General features: G+C 46.4%; 1 protein-coding gene across 1 annotated transcript; it reads left to right on the top strand.

Moving 5' to 3' along the window:
• The first annotated feature begins 1,502 nt into the window (after positions 1–1,502).
• LOC137535254 (zinc finger protein 271-like) lies at positions 1,503–12,198 on the top strand. Its single transcript, XM_068257070.1, has 4 exons — positions 1,503–1,930; positions 5,320–5,411; positions 5,537–6,190; positions 9,374–12,198. Exons 2-4 carry the CDS (start codon positions 5,351–5,353, stop codon positions 11,374–11,376), a joined length of 2,718 nt encoding a protein of 905 aa, XP_068113171.1. The 5' UTR covers positions 1,503–1,930; positions 5,320–5,350; the 3' UTR covers positions 11,377–12,198.
• Positions 12,199–16,958: the final 4,760 nt, after the last annotated feature.

Genomic DNA, 16,958 nt, shown 5'->3' with positions numbered 1-16,958 from the left:
GCAGAGTGAGGGGGTGGTGGGCAGCAGAGTGAGGGGTGGTGGGCAGCAGAGTGAGGGGGTGGTGAGCAGCAGAGTGAAGAGTGGTGGGCAGCAGAGTGAGGGGATGCAGCAGAGTGAAGAGTGGTGGGCAGCAGAGTGAGGGGGATGGTGGGCAGCAGAGTGAGTGGGGTTGTGGGTAGCAGAGTGAGGGGGTGGTGGGAAGCAGAGTGAAGGGTTGGTGGGCAGCAGAGTGAGGGGTGGTGGGCAGCAGAGTGAGGGGTGGTGAGCAGCAGAGTGAGGGGGTGGTGAGCAGCAGAGTGAAGGGTTGGTGGGCAGCAGAGTGAAGGGTTGGTGGGCAGCAGAGTGAGGGGTGGTGGGCAGCAGAGTGAGGGGTGGTGGGCAGCAGAGTGAGGGGGTGGTGAGCAGCAGAGTGAAGGGTTGGTGGGCAGCAGAGTGAGGGGTGGTGGGCAGCAGAGTGAGGGGTGGTGGGCAGCAGAGTGAGGGGTGGTGAGCAGCAGAGTGAAGGGTTGGTGGGCAGCAGAGTGAGGGGGTGGTGAGCAGCAGAGACAGAGTGAAGGGTTGGTGGGCAGCAGAGTGAAGGGTTGGTGGGCAGCAGAGTGAGGGGAAGGTGGGCAGCAGAGTGAGGGGAAGGTGGGCAGCAGAGTGAGGGGAAGGTGGGCAGCAGAGTGAGGGGAAGGTGGGCAGCAGAGTGAGGGGAAGGTGGGCAGCAGAGTGAGGGGATGGTGGGCAGCAGAGTGAAGGCACATTTAAGTTACTTATGTGTCAGAAAGAGATGCAGCAAAGATTTTGCACATACTAATAAGGATGTGCAAAATCTTTGCTGCAGAAGGGCGGGCAGGCAGACAGCGTTGTAGGCTGACAGTGAAGAGATGCAGCATTCACATTCCACCTTGCTCTGGCTTTCTCCCTGCTGTCCCTGGACTAGTGCAGAAAAGGCTGGAACCATTAGCTCCTTTCTGGATTCATAAACTCCCACCTCGCATCTCTAGCTGTACTACGTATGGAGGCGGGGCTAGTCCGTCTGGCCAACCATTGTGGTAAAGATCCTCTCCCCCTTCACTGTGCTGTGAAACAATGAACAGGGGGCGGGGAGGGATTAACTCAGGCTTGCTGGCTCTCTGCACGTGCAGGCACAGCCAGCCTGCATCTGATGATTTTACAGGCACTGGGCAGAGCAGTATTGTGACGTCCTGCAGAGGATTTGATACACGTGATTAGGAGGACAGCCGCGGCACCCCTGGGATCTGTTCACGGCGCACCAGGGTGCCGCGGCACCCAGTTTGAGAACCTCTGATGTACTGTTTAACAAGACATTTTCACCCTGCAGGTCCTGCTGGCACAGCTTGGCTACAAGAAAATGGCCGGTGCTGTTTTGCTGACCCCATGATGACCTATGAGAGGAACAGCCTTTCAGTCCCTCGGCGGCCATATTGTTTTCTGGCACTACCCACACTCCAAGGCTTGAGGGGATGTGATGTGGGGGGAGGGGTGGTGCTTTTCCCAGCTCTTACTAAAGGCTGCCTGTAGGGAAGGGGGAGGTTAGTGCTCCTTTAATTCCATCCATGTCTACAGCTGTGTCCCACTCTTCCATCTTCCCCGTGATTTCACTGGCAGCACCTTCTGCTTCACACGTCTGCCCATCAGTCACATAACCTCTGCTCCATTTAAGCTGATGGGACCAAAGCAACAATACACATATACTGATCATACTGCATTTTAAGATGGGCAATCTGGAAAAGTCCTCTGGTGATAGTGTTCTTCCTGTACTGGTTCTTTCTTCTGTGAGGTGAGGTCTGTTGACCACTGCAGTCCCCATCATCACTCCGACACCAAGAGAAGTATCTCTCTGACAAGACAACCTCGCCCCCTGGCAGAAACAAGAGGCAGATTCCACAAGCCAAACTTTGCCTTACTTCTGCAGATTGGAGAGGTGAGCGGTGCTGGGAATTATGGGACATCATCCAGTAACAGCAAGCGGAGTGTCTGTGTGTTGACTGTATCATTGTGTGTGTCAGGTTTCTATAAGGTGTCAGGATGTCACCATCTATTTCTCCGTGGAGGAGTGGCTGTATATAAAAGGACACAAGGACCTCTACAAGGAATAGAGATGAGCTGAAATTTTCGAAATTTCGCATTACTAAAATTACGCATGCGAAATTTGCGATTACGATGCGAAATTACAGTAGCGTAATTGCCATTAAAATCGTAATTGAAAATACCGTAAGCGTAATTTTCAACGCGAAATTTCGCGTTTCGTTCATGCCGTAATTTCGCATTAAACGCTACCGTAATTTCGCGTTAAACCGTAACGCTCCGTATAATATAAAAAAGCCGCCGACTTTAAGGGTTAATAGCAAAGCCCCCTTAAATGCTAAGAGCCTCAAATTTGGAGAATATATTAAGGAGATCAGGAGGAATAAGAGGAAAATTTTTTTTTTCAAAAAGACCTTATAGTTTTTGAGAAAATCGATGTTAAAGTTTCAAAGGAAAAATGTAAACATTTAAAAACCCGCCGACTTTAACGGTTAATAGCAAAGCCTGCTTAAAGTTTAGGAACACCAAATTCCCAGGGTATATTAAGGGGATCAGTGGGAATAAGAGGAAAATTTTTTTTTTCAAAAAGACCTTATAGTTTTTGAGAAAATCGATTTTTAAGTTTCAAGGGCGAAAATGTCTTTTAAATGCAGAAAATGTCAGTTTTTTTTGCACAGGTAACAATAGTGTATTATTTTCATAGATTCCCCCAAGTGGGAAGAGTTTTACTTACTTCGTTCTGAGTGTGGGAAATATAAAAAAAAAACGACGTGGGGTCCCCCCTCCCAGACCTCTTTAACCCCTTGTCCCCCATGCAGGCTGGGATAGCCAGAATGCGGAGCACCGGCCGCGTGGGGCTCCGCACCCTGACTATACCAGCCCGCATGGTCCGTGGATTGGGGGGTCTCGGAAGGGGAGGGGCAGCCAAGCTTTCCCCTCCCCCTCCGAGCCCTTGTCCAATCCAAGGACAAGGGGCTCTTCTCCACCTCCGATGGGCGGTGGAGGTGGAGGCCGCGATTTCCTGGGGGGGAGGTTCATGGTGGAATCTGGGAGTCCCCTTTAAAAAGGGGTCCCCCAGATGCCCACCCCCCCTCCCAGGAGAAATGAGTATAGAGGTACTTGTACCCCTTACCCATTTCCTTTAAGAGTTAAAAGTAAATAAACACACAAACACTTAGAAAAAGTATTTTAATTGAACAAAAAACATAACCACGAAAAAAGTCCTTTAATATTCTTAATTAACCATTAATACTTACCTGTCCCTTTAAATAAATGATCCCACGCAATATCCTCGGAAATGTTCTATCAGTTACAATGTAACAAAGTTATTACAATGTAACAACTTTGTTACATTGTAACTACGCCGCACCCGACGTCACTCACCGCCGCCGCCGCCTCCGCGTCTGTGCTGCAGGACCCGACAGAGCTCTGAGCTATATAGCTCAGATCTCTGAGAAGCATCTTTGTATTTTGGCTCCAAGGAGCCCCATTGGTCCTTAGCAGACCAATGGGGTTCCTTCTGATTTGAAGGAACCCCATTGGTCTGCTAAGGACCAATGGGGCTCCTTGGAGCCAAAATACAAAGATGCTTCTCAGAGCTCTGAGCTATATAGCTCAGAGCTCTGTCGGGTCCGTGCAGGACGCTAAGTCCCCGCCGGCTCCGCTGCCCTCCCCGCCTCTCCCACATGTCACCCACATGTCACCCACATGTGGGTGACATGTGGGTGACAGATGTGGGCGGGGTGGACAGCGGGAGCTGCGGGGACTTCGCGTCCTGCACGGACGCGTAATTGCTGCGGCGGCTGAGCGGCGAGTGACGTCGGGTGCGGCGTAGTTACAATGTAACAAAGTTGTTACATTGTAATAACTTTGTTACATTGTAACTGATAGAACTTTTCCGAGGCTATTTCGAGGGATCATTTATTTAAAGGGACAGGTAAGTATTAATGGTTAATTAAGAATATTAAAGGACTTTTTTCGTGGTTATGTTTTTTGTTCAATTAAAATACTTTTTCTAAGTGTTTGTGTGTTTATTTACTTTTAACTCTTAAAGGAAATGGGTAAGGGGTACAAGTACCTCTATACTCATTTCTCCTGGAAGGGGGGGTGGGCATCTGGGGGACCCCTTTTTAAAGGGGACTCCCAGATTCCACCATGAACCTCCCCCCCAGGAAATCGCGGCCTCCACCTCCACCGCCCATCGGAGGTGGAGAAGAGCCCCTTGTCCTTGGATTGGACAAGGGCTCGGAGGGGGAGGGGAAAGCTTGGCTGCCCCTCCCCTTCCGAGACCCCCCAATCCATGGACCATGCGGGCTGGTATAGTCAGGGTGCGGAGCCCCACGCGGCCGGTGCTCCGCATTCTGGCTATCCCAGCCTGCATGGGGGACAAGGGGTTAAAGAGGTCTGGGAGGGGGGACCCCACGTCGTTTTTTTTTTATATTTCCCACACACCTAGAACGAAGTAAGTAAAACTCTTCCCACTTGGGGGAATCTATGAAAATAATACACTATTGTTACCTGTGCAAAAAAAACTGACATTTTCTGCATTTAAAAGACATTTTTGCCCTTGAAACTTAAAAATCGATTTTCTCAAAAACTATAAGGTCTTTTTGAAAAAAAAAATTTTCCTCTTATTCCCACTGATCCCCTTAATATACCCTGGGAATTTGGTGTTCCTAAACTTTAAGCAGGCTTTGCTATTAACCGTTAAAGTCGGCGGGTTTTTAAATGTTTACATTTTTCCTTTGAAACTTAAAAATCGATTTTCTCAAAAACTATAAGGTCTTTTTGAAAAAATTTTTTTCCTCTTATTCCTCCTGATCTCCTTAATATATTCTCCAAATTTGAGGCTCTTAGCATTTAAGGGGGCTTTGCTATTAACCCTTAAAGTCGGCGGCTACCTAACATTGATACATGCGTCAACTTTTCCGCTTCGGGAGCATGACCTTACGCATTAATTTCGTAATAACAGTTCCATTGCGAAACTTACACGAAAATTACGGTTACGCGAAATTTCACGAAATCCTTCTTCATTACGACTTACGGCCATAAACGTAATTACACTAATTACGCGAAATTTCGCGAAATCGTAATTACTCCATTACGCTCATCTCTACAAGGATACCATGATGGAGAATCATCCGCCCCTCACATCACCGGGTAAGAGAGATTTTAATTTCTTGTAAAGGAGAGAGCAGTACGGAGGGTCCAACTAGATCCCCCCATCATCTGATAATCACATAGAGACAATATACCATATTCAGTCAGTCAATGTGTTTCCTACAGATGGATCCAGTAACAGAAACCCACCAGGGAGATGTACAGGTCCTCTTTATGCCTGGAATTGTCCACAGGAAGATCAAACCATTCCCCATCAGGTAGGTTGAACCAATTGTTTAGATAAGAATTTGCAAATATCTTCTCGCTGTAAGACATTATATGTATTTCTGCATGTTGTCAATGTAATAATTCTCACATTTGTTCTTTGATGTTTTACTATTAGAGCGACAAACTGATATAAAAATTGAAATCAAAGAGGAAGAAGTAGAGATATATGTGAGGAGTGATCAGCAGTCTATGGAGGTGGGTGACATGATGAGAACAATTAAAGAGGAAGAAGAAGAGACATATGTGAGGAGTGATCAGCAGTCTATGGAGGAGGGTGACATGATGAGGACAAGTAAAGAGGAAGAAGAGATGTATGTGAGGAGCGATCAGCAGTCTATGGAGGAGGGTGACATGATGAGGACAAGTAAAGAGGAAGAAGAGATGTATGTGAGGAGTGATCAGCAGTCTATGGAGGAGGGTGACATGATGAGGACAAGTAAAGAGGAAGAAGAGATGTATGTGAGGAGCGATCAGCAGTCTATGGCGGAGGGTGACATGATGAGGACTAGTAAAGAGGAAGAAGAAGAGACATATGTGAGGAGTGATCAGCAGTCTATGGCGGAGGGTGACATGATGAGGACTAGTAAAGAGGAAGAAGAAGAGACATATGTGAGGAGTGATCAGCAGTCTGTGGAGGAGGGTGACATGATGAGGACAAGTAAAGAGGAAGAAGAAGAGATGTATGTGAGGAGTGATCAACAGACTGCAGAGGAGGTTGACATGACATGGACAACTAAACAGGAAAAATCTGGTCTAGATATTGTCACTGGTAAGTTTTAAATACGAAAGGCAGAAATATTTCACATGATCACAACTGACTTGAGGTTTACAAACCTTGAGGTGCTTACAAGTAAATTCTTGTGAATTTTCTGTGCTGTTTCAATCTGAGTTTAAAGGACAACTGAAGCAAAAATGATATGGAGGCTGCCATATTTATTTCCTTTTCAGCAATGCACATTGCCTGGCTGTGCTCCTGATCATCTGCCTCTAATACTTTTAGCCATAGACCCTGAACAAGCATGCAGCAGATCAGGTGTTTCTGACATTATTGTCAGATCTCACAAGATTAGCTGCATGCTTGTTTTTGATGTGATTCAAACACTTCTTCAGCCAAATAGATCAGCAGGACTGCCAGGAAACTGGTTTTGTTTAAGAGAAAATAAATATGGAAGCCTCCATATTCTTCTCACTTCAGTTGTCCTTTAAGTTAACCCGAGGGGAACCTCAGGTCAAGAACCAGATACTTACCTAAGAATCCTGCAGTCTTCTCACGTCACGCCCGGGACCCTCCTGAAGTTTATGATCAGTTGATCACACTTTTCTTCATAAATGAATGCTCCTGTGTGAGTACAGCCACGCCTGGACAGTAGCACAGAACCTCTGGTGAACATGCCGTCTTACTGCCCAGACACGGCTACACCACACAGATGTAGCATAGCCGTACTCCTGCATGAAGAGTATGGTGGTCTGGAGGATGAGAAGCCTCTGCAAGATCCAGAGGTATCTGATTTTTGACTCGAGGTTAGGCTCAGGTACACTTTAAGATGTGATCTGTTTTTCATAAAAATCCTAAAACTATATAGACAAAGACAAATAACATTTATATTGCGCTTTTCTCCTGGCGGACTCAAAGCGCCAGAGCTGCAGCCACTAGGACGCGCTCTATAGGCAGTAGCAGTGTCTAAGGTCTCCTACTTAATTGGTGCTGGCTTACTGAGCAGGCAGAGCCGAGATTCAAACCCTGGTCTCCTGCATCAGAGGCAGAGCCCTTAACCATTACGGTGTAAAAAGATGTGAAGGTTGGCACTGCAACAGAGGGTTTAGTCTTGAGTGGGGAGTTGGCAGGGCCCACTATGCTTCATACAATATGGTTGTGATTGCGTGCTCTGGTGTAAAACGTAGCGTTGCTATACAAAAGAAGGAAGAGAGAGGAGAGGAGACCGGCACTGCATTCAGCTATTTAATCCATATTGTGACAGTTGCATAAAAAAAACACATAGCAGTGTAAGAGCTGAAACATACCAGTCAGTGAAGCAGTGTGGGTAGCGGTGGGTGCTGGGTACTGTGGGCCTTTCAGCCGTTTCGCGCAGATATGCGCTTCCACGGAGGCTCTAGTGTGGGCTGGATGCTGGCCGGGTGTTAAATACACTTCAAAGTCAGCGTTCAGCGCGGTCGCGCCGATAGAGACCGCCCACTTCCTCAAAAAATCTCCAATAGCACACTGGAACGCATACGCGTTCCAGCTAGAGCTTCCTGGAGGATGGCGTCTCCCTTCTACCCCTGCCCAAGCAGTCCACACTTATTAAATGGCTGCTATTACATGCATTGGGCAGCGCCGAAAAGGGATAAGCGCCTTCTTGTGGCCAAAAATGAGAGGACAGTGCTAATAAAAAATTTATGTGAAAACAACAACAACAACAAATAACATATGTAAAGCGATTTTCTCCCGTGGGACTCAAAGCGCATAAGCATGGCTCCGACCATCGTGGTACAGAGGAAGAATTTTATAAATCTGGAAATGCCAGACTAAACAGGTGGCTTTTTAGTCTGGATTTGAATAGCTCCAGGGATGGTGCTGTCTTTACTGGGTGTGGTAGGGAGTTCCAAAGAGTAGGGGCAGCATGACAGAAGGCTCTATCTCCAGATTTTTTGAGGTGCACTCTGGGAGTGACCAAGTTTATAGAACTTGCTGATCTGAGGTTGTGAGAGGTGTGGTGCAGCTTCAGCAAGTCCTTCATGTATCTAGGGCCCAGACTGTGCAGGGATTTGAATGTCAGCAGTCCAATCTTGAAGAGTATTCTCCATTCTACTGGTAGCAGCATTCAAACAGTGAAACACAACACTGCAGTGTAAAGCTGAATGCTGAGGTTGAGTAAGTGATTACATTGTCTTTTTTATGTTACCTTATCAGCCACTATTAGTAAACATTGCTAGCAGTGCTTTAGCTGAACACAAGCAGAAAGTATACACAGAAGACAAATTCTCAATGTGTACATTATAATATATTGTGTAAATATAGCAGCCATGCAATAAATGGGAACTTGTAATTTGTAAACGGAAGATAATACTTGTGCACAAAAGCAAAAATGATACCCGTATTGGTAAAAAAAAGTAGGAAAACACGTTTTTATTAAATGTTTTGTCAGAGTTGAACCCTTTTTAATTGTTATGTAAAATAACCATGGACCACTTATATTGGTTTTTTTTCAGCATAACCAGTTATTATGCAAACTAACCGATTGATCGAGTTAAAGTGAACCTGTGACGAAGGGAACAAAATTATTTTGTACTTACCTGGGGCTTCTTCCAACCCCCTATTTTCCAACATCTACCTTAATGCTCTACCCCTTAAAGTCCACTGTGCATGTGTGGTTTCGTCTGTGCACCTCCATGATCACGCTCCTGTGGCCGGGGCATTCTGTACATGCGCAGTTAGTTAAGACTAGTAACTGCCCCTGTCTAGAATGCTCCCAAGTATGGGAGTCCCAATGAGGAGGCATGTGGCCTGGAACAGTGTATGGACAGTAGCCCACAACTCAGCTGAATCGCAGACTTCACAGCAGCATGATGGATAGTGTAATGGTTAAGGGCTCTGCCTCTGACACAGGAGACCTGGGTTCAAATCTCGGCTCTGCCTGTTCAGTAAGCCAGCATCTATTCAGTAAGGAGTTTCTTGGGCAAGTCTCCCTAACACTGCTACTGCCTACTGAGTGCGCTCTAGTGGCTGCCTCGCAAGCGCTTTGAGTCTGACAGGAGAAAGGCGCTATACAAATACTGCAATTATTATGATGGGTTGGACTAGGAGGACATCAAGGGGGCTGACAGATCACAGGGGGCTGGAAGAAGCCCCAGGTAAGTAAAAAAATCCTCTTGTTCCCTCTGTCTCACTTTGATTTTACTTTATAGAGAAATGTGGAATGTGATTTTATTTACAAATGTTTCTTTCTAACAGATGGTCACTATGTCCACAATGGTTCCTTTTTGTCGTTACCGAATTGTAATGCAGAAGTCCATGGTTCTAAACAAAGTTCTTCGGAGGGAACCTCAATCACTCAAGCAAAATATCAAATGACTTGCCATGCCAATGATTCAAAGGATTCCACCCCTGAGGATACTCCTTCTGAATCCTCAGATATAGCTATTAGAACATCTAAATCTCCTGGTGCTCATCAAAAGACTCTCATCCCTGCACAAAATCACAAGCATTCCGTAGAGGAGACTTCATCTTCTAAATCGGAATCTGCCCTCAATACACTGCGAAGAGTGAAGAAGTTTGGGTGCTCAGAGTGTGAGAAATCATTTACAATAAAGGCAAATCTTGTTCTACACCAGAGAGTTCACACTGGCGAGAAGATGTTTGCGTGCTCTGAGTGTGATAAGACCTTCACGATAAAGGCTAATCTCGTTGTACACCAGAGAATTCACACTGGGGAGAAACCCTTTTCATGTTCTGAGTGCGGGAAATCTTTTTCACGTAAAGGAATCCTCAATACCCATTTAAAACTGCACACCAACCAGAGGCCCTATTCATGCTCTGATTGCAAGAAGTCCTTCAAAACAAAATATCAACTTGTTATACATGAGAGGGGACACACTGGTGAGAAGCCCTTCTCCTGCTCTGAGTGTGGGAAATGCTTCACACAGAAAGGAAACCTTAATGTCCATTTGCAGCTCCACACCGATGAGAAGCCATTTTCCTGCTTGGAGTGTGGGAAATCATTCAGAAAGAATCCTCAACTTGTTCTACATCAGAGAATTCACAGCGGTGAGAAGCCCTTTTCATGTTCTGAGTGTGCCAAGTGTTTCTCGTTGAAAAGAAGCCTCAGAGACCATTTGAAAACACACAGCAATGATCTGTTATTTCCATGCTTGGAGTGTAAGAAATCATTGTCCACCAAGGCGGAATTCTTTCTGCACCAAAAACTTCACACCGGCAAGGAGGTCTTTTCATGCTCGGAGTGTGAAAAACTATTTGCGAAGAAGTCTGAACTGGCTGTGCACCAGAGAGTCCACACCGGCGAAAAACCCTTTTCATGCCCAGAGTGTGGGAAATGTTTTCCACGAAAAGGTAACCTCAATGTCCACTTGAAGCTTCACATTGGAGAGCAGCCGTTCTCCTGCTTTCAGTGCGAGAAATCATTCCCGACAAAACCACAACTTGTCTTGCACCAGAGACTTCACACCGGAGAGGTGTTTTCATGCTCAGAGTGTGAGAGACAGTTTACGAAGAAGTCTCAACTTCTTGCCCACCAGAGAGGTCACACTGGAGAGAAACCCTTCTTGTGTCTTCAGTGTGGGAGATGTTTTGCACAGACAAGAAGCCTGAAGTCCCATCTAAAACTCCACATCATTGGAAAGCCCTTTTCTTGTCCAGAATGCGGCAGATGTTTTTCCCAAATAGAAAAGCTTGAAGCCCATTTCAAGCGCCATACTGGCGAGAAGCCATTTTCATGCTCTGAGTGCGAGAAGGCCTTCAGAACCAAACCTGAACTTGTTCTACACCAGCGACTTCACACTGGTGAGATGTTTTCATGCTCCGAGTGTGAGAAATCTTTCCCGAGAAAATCTCTTCTGCTTAAACATGAGACTATTCACACTCCTGAAAAACTGTTTTCCTGTTCTGTGTGTCAGAAACTGTTTACCGTAAAGTCAAATCTCATCAATCATGAGAGAGTCCACACTGGTGAAAAGCCTTTCTTGTGTACCGAATGCGGTAAGAATTTTTCCACAAAAGGGAACCTCAATGCCCACTTAAAAATACACAGACGTGAGAAGTCGTTTTCCTGCTTCGAGTGCAGAACAGGTTTCGGAACAAAGTTAGAACTCCATGCTCATCAGATTTCTCACATTAGCAAGGAAACATTTGCATGTTTGAAGTGTAATAAATTGTTCATCAGTAAATCGCAGCTTGCTGAACACCAAAGTAGCCATGCCAGTGAAAGGCCTTTTTCGTGATCTAAATGTGGAAAATGTTACTTACATAAAAGAAACCTATGTGTCCACTGGACAGTTTGCCAAAATGCAGAGCCATTTCAGTAGGCATGTATGGAGACTGAGGTTCATGAATCACCAAACGATACCCCATTGTAGCTTTTTTTTTTCCTTGTAGCTTACCTTCCCTGCAGGAACTTTACGCTAGCAGGTGCAGAAAGAGAGCGATCAAGATTGCCTCTGAATCCTCTCACCCTCCTCACCCCATCTTCCAGCTCTTGCCTTGAAGAGTCAGATACCGGTCAGTTGCAACAAAAACTTCCAGGCACAGGAACAGCTTTTTCCCTCAGGTGGTAGCCATGCTTAAAGAGGAACCATCGCGAAAATCTTAAAATTTAAAACACATACAAATGAATAAGTAAATTTCTCCCAGAGTAAAATGAGCCATAAAGTGGAGGCAGGAAAGTGATCTGCTAAAGCCTATGAAAGCGTATCGCGCGGTTGGCGGGCGGAGGAAGTGCAGGGATTTAAAAAAAAAAAAATAGGCATTTTTATTTTAAGAACATAAAAATAAATATTTATTTAGAAATAAATAAACATCCCAGCAGGGTTCACAGCCCACCAACAGAAAGCTCTGTTGGTGGGCAGAAAAAGGGGGGGGGGAATCACTTGTGTGCTGAGTTGTGCGGCCCTGCAGTGAGGCCTTGAAGCTTCAGTGGCCTTAATTGTAAAAAATAGCCTGGTCACTAGGGGGGTGTAAGCCCAGGGTCCTCAAGTAGTTAAAATCAATTACAGGCAAATAGTAGCATGAGGGAGAGAGGGATAGGCAGTGGGAGATCGACGCCGTTTCTCACCTTACAGCATGTGGTACTTCATCAGGATCAATGATGAAGCGCCACATGCTGTAAGGTATGAAATGGCTTTTGATCTCCCACTGACTGTACCTCTCTCTTTCATGCGACTGTTTGCCTGCAGCCAAATGCAAATCATATTACGCAGCACTAGGTAATGAATAAGGTTACAGACAATGAGAATAGGGGTGTCGGACAACACAATACAAGTAATAAGAAGTAAGAATGCATGATATCCCTCTCACCTGACGTGAAAGGGACAAGGAAACTGACATATATATTTATTTTTAAAGAGAACCAGAGATAAAGAATTAAAAGTTAGTTATACATACCTGGGGCTTTCCACAGCTCCAGAAACCCTGATGGCTCCCACGCCGCGGTCCTCAGCCTTCCCCGTTTGCCACACCGGTTCCCGTGACTTCAGCCGACTGGCCAGTCAAGGCGTAGCTGAAGTGCACTCCTTGCGTACCTCTCCAGCGGCTGCTGGAGAGATACGCAAGGAGCGCACTTCACTTGCGTAGGCTGGCCACGCCCCCTGGAAGTCCGTGAGCCGGTGCGGCGAACGGGGAAGGCTGAAGACCGCGGCGTGGGAGCCATCAGGGTTTCTGGACCTGCAGGAAGCCCCAGGTATGTATAACTAACTTTTGTTTCTTTATCTCTGGTTTCCTTTAAGCAACACCAGTTGCCTGGCTGTCCTGCTGATCCTCTGCCTCTAATACTGTAAGCCATAGACCCTGCAGGATGTTTGCTAAGCATCCAACATGCCAAATATTCAGTGATTTCCGACACCTAAGGGCTCAAACCCACTAGAGCGATTTTGTGAGCGTTTAGGGAGCGATTCAAACCACTAGCGATTTCCCTAAACGCTCAGCTAATGTTAATGGATGGGCAAAATTCCACTGGAGTGATTGCGATTACCAAATTGCAAAACACAGGACATGCAGCATTTTTCGCGTTTAGCGTTACCGTTTAGCGTTTCTGCGATGTTAAGTATATAAACGCTGGCATTGCTTATCAAAACCTACACAGAGCGATTTTTCTAGCGTTTAGAAATTACTACGCACTGTAAAAAAATTTAAATTAATTGAAAGGACCAATCAGAGTTAAAACCGCTAATCGATACACAATCGCTGGCAAAATGCTTACACTTTTTAAAATCGCTATCAAAATTGCTAGAAAACTCTCATGAAATCGCTTACAAAACACTCATACAAAACGCTGGCAATTGCGTTTAACAATAGGGATTTGTAGTGGGTTCCAGGCCTCAGTATGCAATGACACCACTGTTGCCAGAATGGCAAGCAGGGCTCCAGGGAACTTGTATTGTTTAAATGGAAATAAATATGGCTCCATATCACTCTCATTTCAGATGTCATTTAAGATCATAACTTTATTAATATCTTGTTATGAAGAATATTTTGAAAGTTTATAGTCAGTTTTCCCACATCAGCCCAATAAAGTATATCTGAGAGAAATAAATGGGTCTAAATTCTCTTTTGGTGTCCCAGAGTCACAAGGGAATGATATCGGCAGAGTGCAGAACATGATTTGGCTGCAGCCATCTCAGGAGACAGAAGCAGGATGTGACCAGTGACCACAACCAGCAAATCTGAGCCTTACAAATCTATATCCTGACAAACTGATCATGCGCTTCACTATAAGTTCAACCCAGCAGCGTTCGTAGGGGGAAGCAGCAGGGGCAGCTCACCCTGGGTGTCGACATGGTGGGGGGGGTGATACCTGAAGCCCTGTGCAGCCGCCTTTGTCCGCTGTGCTTGGCTCCCCAGCATAGCCAATGATAAATGCAGAGTGTTGCGCTGCAAGCGAAAGCTGTGCTGATATCTCACCTGCACATACAGTGTCGTCCGACCTCCTGTCACCACTCAGCTCTCCCCCTAGTACTGCATTCGTGTAATCACGTGATACAGGAAGAGATGACGGACGCTAGAAGGAGAGCTGGGTGGACAGGAGGTCAGAAAATGCTGCATGGCGGATGAGGTGAGATATCAGCTCAGCTTCCACGTGTGCACAATACTCTGCCTTCATTGCTTCAGCTGGGGGAGCCAAGCACAGTGGGGGCCACTAACCCACACCAAGTCATGACAGTAAGTCCAGCTCACAGTGATGAGCACACCAAGCCATGACAGCAAGTCCAAGTCACGGTGATGAGCTCACCAAGTTATAACAGCAAGTCCAGGTCACGGTGATGAGCACACCAAGTCATGACAGTAAGTCCAGGTCATGGTGATGAGCTCACCAAGTCATAGTAGCAAGTCCAGGACACAGTGATGATCATACCAAGTCATGACAGCAAATCCAGGTCACGGTGATGAGCACACCAAGTCATGACAGTAAGTCCCGGTCATGGTGATGAGCAAACCAAGTCATGACAGCAAGTCCAGGTCACGGTGATGAGCAAACTAAGTCATGACAGCAAGTACAGGTCACAGTGATGAGCACACCAAGTCATGACAGCAAGCCCAGGTCACAATGATGAGCACATCAAGTCTTGACAGTAAGTCCAGGTCACGGTGATGATCATACCAAGTCATGACAGCAAGCCCAGGTCATAATGATGAGCACACCAAGTCATGACAGTAAGTCCAGGTCACGGTGATGATCATACCAAGTCATGACAGCAAGCCCAGGTCACAATGATGAGCACATCAAGTCATGACAGTAAGTCCAGGTCATAGTTATGAGCACACCAAGTCATGACAACAAGTCCAGGTCACGGTGATGAGCTCACCAAGTCATGACAGTAAGTCCCGGTCATGGTGATGAGCTCACCAAGTCATGACAGCAAGTCCAGGTCACAGTGATGATCACACCAAGTCATGACAGCAAGTCCAGGTCACGGTGATGAGCACACCAAGTCATGACAGCAAGCCCAGGTCACAGTGATGAGCACACCAAGTCATGACAGCAAGTCCAGGTCACGGTGATGAGCACACCAAGTCATGACAGTAAGTCCAGGTCATGGTGATGAGCACACCAAGTCATGACAGTAAGTCCAGGTCACGGTGATAAGCACACCAAGTCATGACAGTATGTCTAGGTCACGGTGATGATCATACCAAGTCATCATGACAGCAAGTCAAGTTCACAGTGATGATCATACCAAGTCATGACAGCAAGTCCAGGTCACGGTGATGAGCACACCAAGTCATGACAGCAAGTCCAGGTCACGGTGATGATCATACCAAGTCATGACAGCAAGTCCAGGTCACAGTGATGAGCACACCAAGTCATAACAGCAAGTCAAGGTCACAGTGATGATCATACCAAGTCATGACAGCAAGCCCAGGTCACAGTGATGAGCACACCAAGTCATGACAGCAAGTCCAGGTCACGGTTATGATCATACCAAGTCATGACAGCAAGTCCAGGTCACAGTGATGAGCACACCAAGTCATAACAGCAAGTCAAGGTCACAGTGATGATCATACTAAGTCATGACAGCAAGTCCAGGTCATGGTGATGAGCTCACCAAGTCATAACAGCAAATCCAGGTCACAGTGATGATCACACCAAGTCATGACAGCAAGTCCAGGTCACGGTGATGAGCTCACTAAGTCATGACAGCAAGCCCAGTTCACAATGATGAGCACATCAAGTCATGACAGTAAGTCCAGGTCATGGTGATGAGCACACCAAGTCATGACAACAAGTCAAGGTCACAGTGATGATCATACCAAGTCATGACAGTAAGTCCAGGTCATGGTGATTGAGCACATCCTTTTCCAGCATACCCCGTATAGAAGTATTAAATCAAAATTGGGCCCAAGGCAAAGTAGTAGCTTTGGCTATTCTTGTCAGTCTTTTTTGGTAAGATGTAGTGGAAGAGGGGTCAAATAAGGTGGTGGTTGGGTCCCTCAACACCCATCAGGCCCCAGGCACCTGCCTAGCTGACTTGTGGCCGGTCCTGCTCTACTGCCAAAGGTATGCCGCATGCTTAGGTAGAAAAAAAATGCTGCTTGTATAGTTGAAAGGGTTTTCCCGCAAGCGGGAACTGCGTATAAATGTGTTTCCTCAGACCTTGTTCCTCTGCTCCATGGCCCAGTTCTAATATCTACATACCTATTGGAGGCACTTTCAATGTGAGCATGGATGACTGGTCTGTGGCTACACATCACCATATTCAGCAAGGTAGGATGCGCTGTGTGTACTGACAGCTCTCTCTTATGGCCAGCATTAAAGTCGCTATGTAAAGAATAGCGGAGATGCCGCCGCATGGGCAAGCGGCATAGCGGCCATCTCCGCGTTCCAGCCGGCGGCTTCTGCCGCGCAGCTACATGCTGCTGGTTCGCCTGGTCCTTCTAGTGCACACAGATTAAGAGCTACGCGCGCGCGCCAGGCGACAGGACCTTTATGCAAGTAAAAGGGGAGTCAGCTGATCAAGCCAGTCAGCTGACTCCAGCTATGCTCCGGATTGGCTGAGTGACTGGGGCGGCGCTGTGGAGCGCTCTGGGTATATATAGGACTTGCCTGTCAGTTGCGAGTTGTCTGCTGTTGCGAATGCTTACGTGTGAGCACTCAGACCCTAGTCAGATCTTACAGTGTGATAGAACCAGCCGGAGCTGGGAATTCACACTTAGTCAGATTCCGTTAATAGCTTTAAGTACTATTGTATTTTAAGACTTGTGTACCATCCTTTAGTCTAGTTCCCAGGTGTTGAAACCAAGGACTTCACACCTAGACTAGGATATTGCTATATTACTACTGTTTATCTGTTATGATCTCTCGCCTTCCTGA

Source organism: Hyperolius riggenbachi, chromosome 10 (assembly GCF_040937935.1).
Source record: "Hyperolius riggenbachi isolate aHypRig1 chromosome 10, aHypRig1.pri, whole genome shotgun sequence".
Taxonomy (NCBI): Eukaryota; Metazoa; Chordata; class Amphibia; order Anura; family Hyperoliidae; genus Hyperolius; species Hyperolius riggenbachi.
This window is presented reverse-complemented; position numbering and strand designations above follow the sequence as displayed.

Excerpts from the sequence above, each read along its gene's own strand:
- LOC137535254 (XM_068257070.1), top strand. The coding sequence starts at position 5,351 with ATGTACAGGTCCTCTTTATGCCTGGAATTGTCCACAGGAAGATCAAAC. Across the intron at positions 5,412-5,536 it reads ATCAAACCATTCCCCATCAG|AGCGACAAACTGATATAAAA; the intron begins GTAGGTTGAACC and ends TTTTACTATTAG. Across the intron at positions 6,191-9,373 it reads TGGTCTAGATATTGTCACTG|ATGGTCACTATGTCCACAAT; the intron begins GTAAGTTTTAAA and ends TCTTTCTAACAG.